Source organism: Antrostomus carolinensis, unplaced genomic scaffold (assembly GCF_000700745.2).
Source record: "Antrostomus carolinensis isolate BGI_N321 unplaced genomic scaffold, ASM70074v2 scaffold35685, whole genome shotgun sequence".
Lineage (NCBI taxonomy): Eukaryota > Metazoa > Chordata > Aves > Caprimulgiformes > Caprimulgidae > Antrostomus > Antrostomus carolinensis.
The window spans coordinates 19,256-21,584 of NW_010316329.1; the positions used below are offsets into that span (position 1 = coordinate 19,256).

A 2,329-nucleotide genomic window follows, 5' to 3' on the forward strand; every position below is an offset into this window, starting at 1 on the left:
TCCAGCCAAACGGGAAGCGAAAGGGAGAGGGGGTGGTGTGAGCTTTGGAGGTCACACCCCAGCTCCCCATGCATTGATGTACGCTTGAAAAAACCATCTCAGGCAGGCGCCGGCGTGACGTCACTGCCTCCTTGCAGTGGGAATTCGTGCACTTCCCATGATTGAGCTGCCGCAGCCCGACCGGAGAGCAATTTCCTGGCGCTGTGGTGGTGGTGGTGACCCCTTGGCCCGGACCTCCCCGTTCATGCGTGAAGCTCTTCACGGAGTTGCCGCAGCCGGCTGAGCCTCAGGGGCTGCTCCGTTTTGCTCAGAACCTTTTGAAGCAGCTGTAAAAGTTACAGCCGGCTCGGTGGCTGGGGAAATCTTGGCACGTGGTTTCCATACTGGTGAAGGAGCAGAGCCACAACCATGCTGTCTGGGCATCTCCTCACTTTGCGGATGCTTTATGCATCGCTGCTCTCTCGAGGAGCCAAGAAGGGGGCACAAGGGGACGGTGGCCCCGATGCCACAGCTGGTTCTGTCACCGCATCGACCCGCAGTGGAGGGGGCTGGTGTCTGCCAAGGGCAAAAAGGGATCAGATTTTAATGTTTGCAGAAGGTTTTGAGACACGGTGTACGGGGCAAAGTACAAGTTGCTTCAAGCGCAAGAGCAAAGAAATGTTGGGCCAGGTTGTTCCTGATCGGCTGGGGGGGTTGGTGCTCGTGCCCGGGGACGTGGTGTGTGGTGGTGTTGATGCTCGTGCCTGGGCACGTGGTGTGCCAGGGCTGGGGCTGGCCCAGTCTGGTTTTGTGCTGAATGGGGATCCTGATGGTTCCCTCACCCTGCTGAGAAGCTGGTTTGGCTCATCTCAGTCTTGCTGATGCTGAGCATTGGCTCTGAGTCAGAGGATGCTGTTGTCCTGGAGCCCAGGGTGGACCTGTCCTCTGCTGAGGACTCACATGGTCACTCTAAATACACCAAAGCCATGACGTTTGCTGGGGCTGTGATTTCTGTGGGATGGGAGGAGGGATGCTCCTTCCCTTTGGAGGGCCCCTGTGGATGTTGAAGTGCTCCCAGCCACCACCGGCTGCGGGACCTGCTGGGGTTGAGCCTGAGACAGGAGCAGCTCGGAGACACAGCTCGTGGATTTCGGTTTACAACCAGCTCCATGTAGCCTGGAAGCTGTGACCCATCATGCTGGTGCTAAGAACTTCCTAACTCAGCCCTTACAAACAGCTGATGGGGCTCATGCTCTGATCTTGCCCTGGCACCTCTCCGAACAGCCGTTCCCCAGCGTGTGTCTGGCTCCAGCCGCGCTGGGGCTTTGCTGAGGCAGGACACGGCCCTTCCTGCCCAGGAAACGCACGGTGGGTGTGTGACCTGGGGAATTCTGCCTTTGAAAAGAAAAATTAAAGGAAGAGACAAAGCAGAGCCGGGATCCCTCAGCCATGGGCAGCCGTTTGTGGGACTGAGCTGTGGCGTTGGCAGCACCCGCCTGCCCCGGCTCTGCCCTCACTGCCCAGCTCAGCTGCCCGGGCACCGCTCAGCCGCTGGGGTTGAACAGGTCCGGTGGTTTTGAGGCAAATATCAACCTGGGGTTTGGCTCCATTGGCAGCTCCGTGGCCTGGACTGAGTCCCAGGGCTGTGTCTATCCGCTGCCTCAGTGCTGGGGTGAGGGATATGGGTGCTGTGTGCTCGGCCATGGGCTGTACCCACAGCTGGGAGAGCATCAGGCGAAGCTCTGGGCTGTAGCAGTGCTCTTTAAATTCCCACCTCAGTTATTTGTGCATCATCTCTCATCTCCACCTGCTCCTTTCAGTATCTGGACAGTTGGGTTGAGATGAGGGATGAGCTCTGCGGGGTCATCCTGAGCTCAGCACCTCAAGCCCCCTCCCCATGTCTTGTCTTTGCAGGAGATGTGCTCTTCCAGATGGCAGAAGTCCACAGGCAGATCCAGAACCAGCTGGAGGAGATGGTGAGTGCCCCAGCTCCCCACCTGCCTGGGCTCTGCCGGTGCCACAGCCGAGCAAAATGGTTTTCCATGTTTTGACTGGGTGATACCAGCCCCTCTGAAGTGGATTTGCTGAGCTGCAAAAGGTCTGATCTGCTCAGGCATCTGCTTCTGCCCCACTGGGTCCCTCTCTGAGCGTCTGTCTGTCCCTCACTGCTGTCAGCCCCTGCTCTGGCTCTGCAGCCCCTCTCCCCTGCCTGCCCTGCTGCTCCCCAGGCTGGGTTTGCCAACCCTCACCAAGGAACTGTGTTTTCTCTTCCCACCTGCAGCTCAAGTCCTTCCACAACGAGCTCCTGACACAGCTGGAGCAGAAGGTGGCGCTGGACTCCCGGTACCTG

The 2,329-nt window shown here is 58.7% G+C and overlaps 1 protein-coding gene across 1 annotated transcript in view; it reads left to right on the forward strand.

Annotated features, from left to right (window-relative positions):
* The window catches only part of LOC104525173 (brain-specific angiogenesis inhibitor 1-associated protein 2-like), a gene marked incomplete at both ends in the record, with an annotated part of 12,966 nt that overhangs the window by 10,137 nt on the left and 500 nt on the right, over nucleotides 1-2,329 (forward strand). The window contains 2 exons of the mRNA XM_010168250.1: nucleotides 1,894-1,955; nucleotides 2,261-2,327. Coding sequence (XP_010166552.1) covers nucleotides 1,894-1,955; nucleotides 2,261-2,327 — 129 coding nt within the window. The remainder of the gene's footprint in view (nucleotides 1-1,893; nucleotides 1,956-2,260; nucleotides 2,328-2,329) is intronic.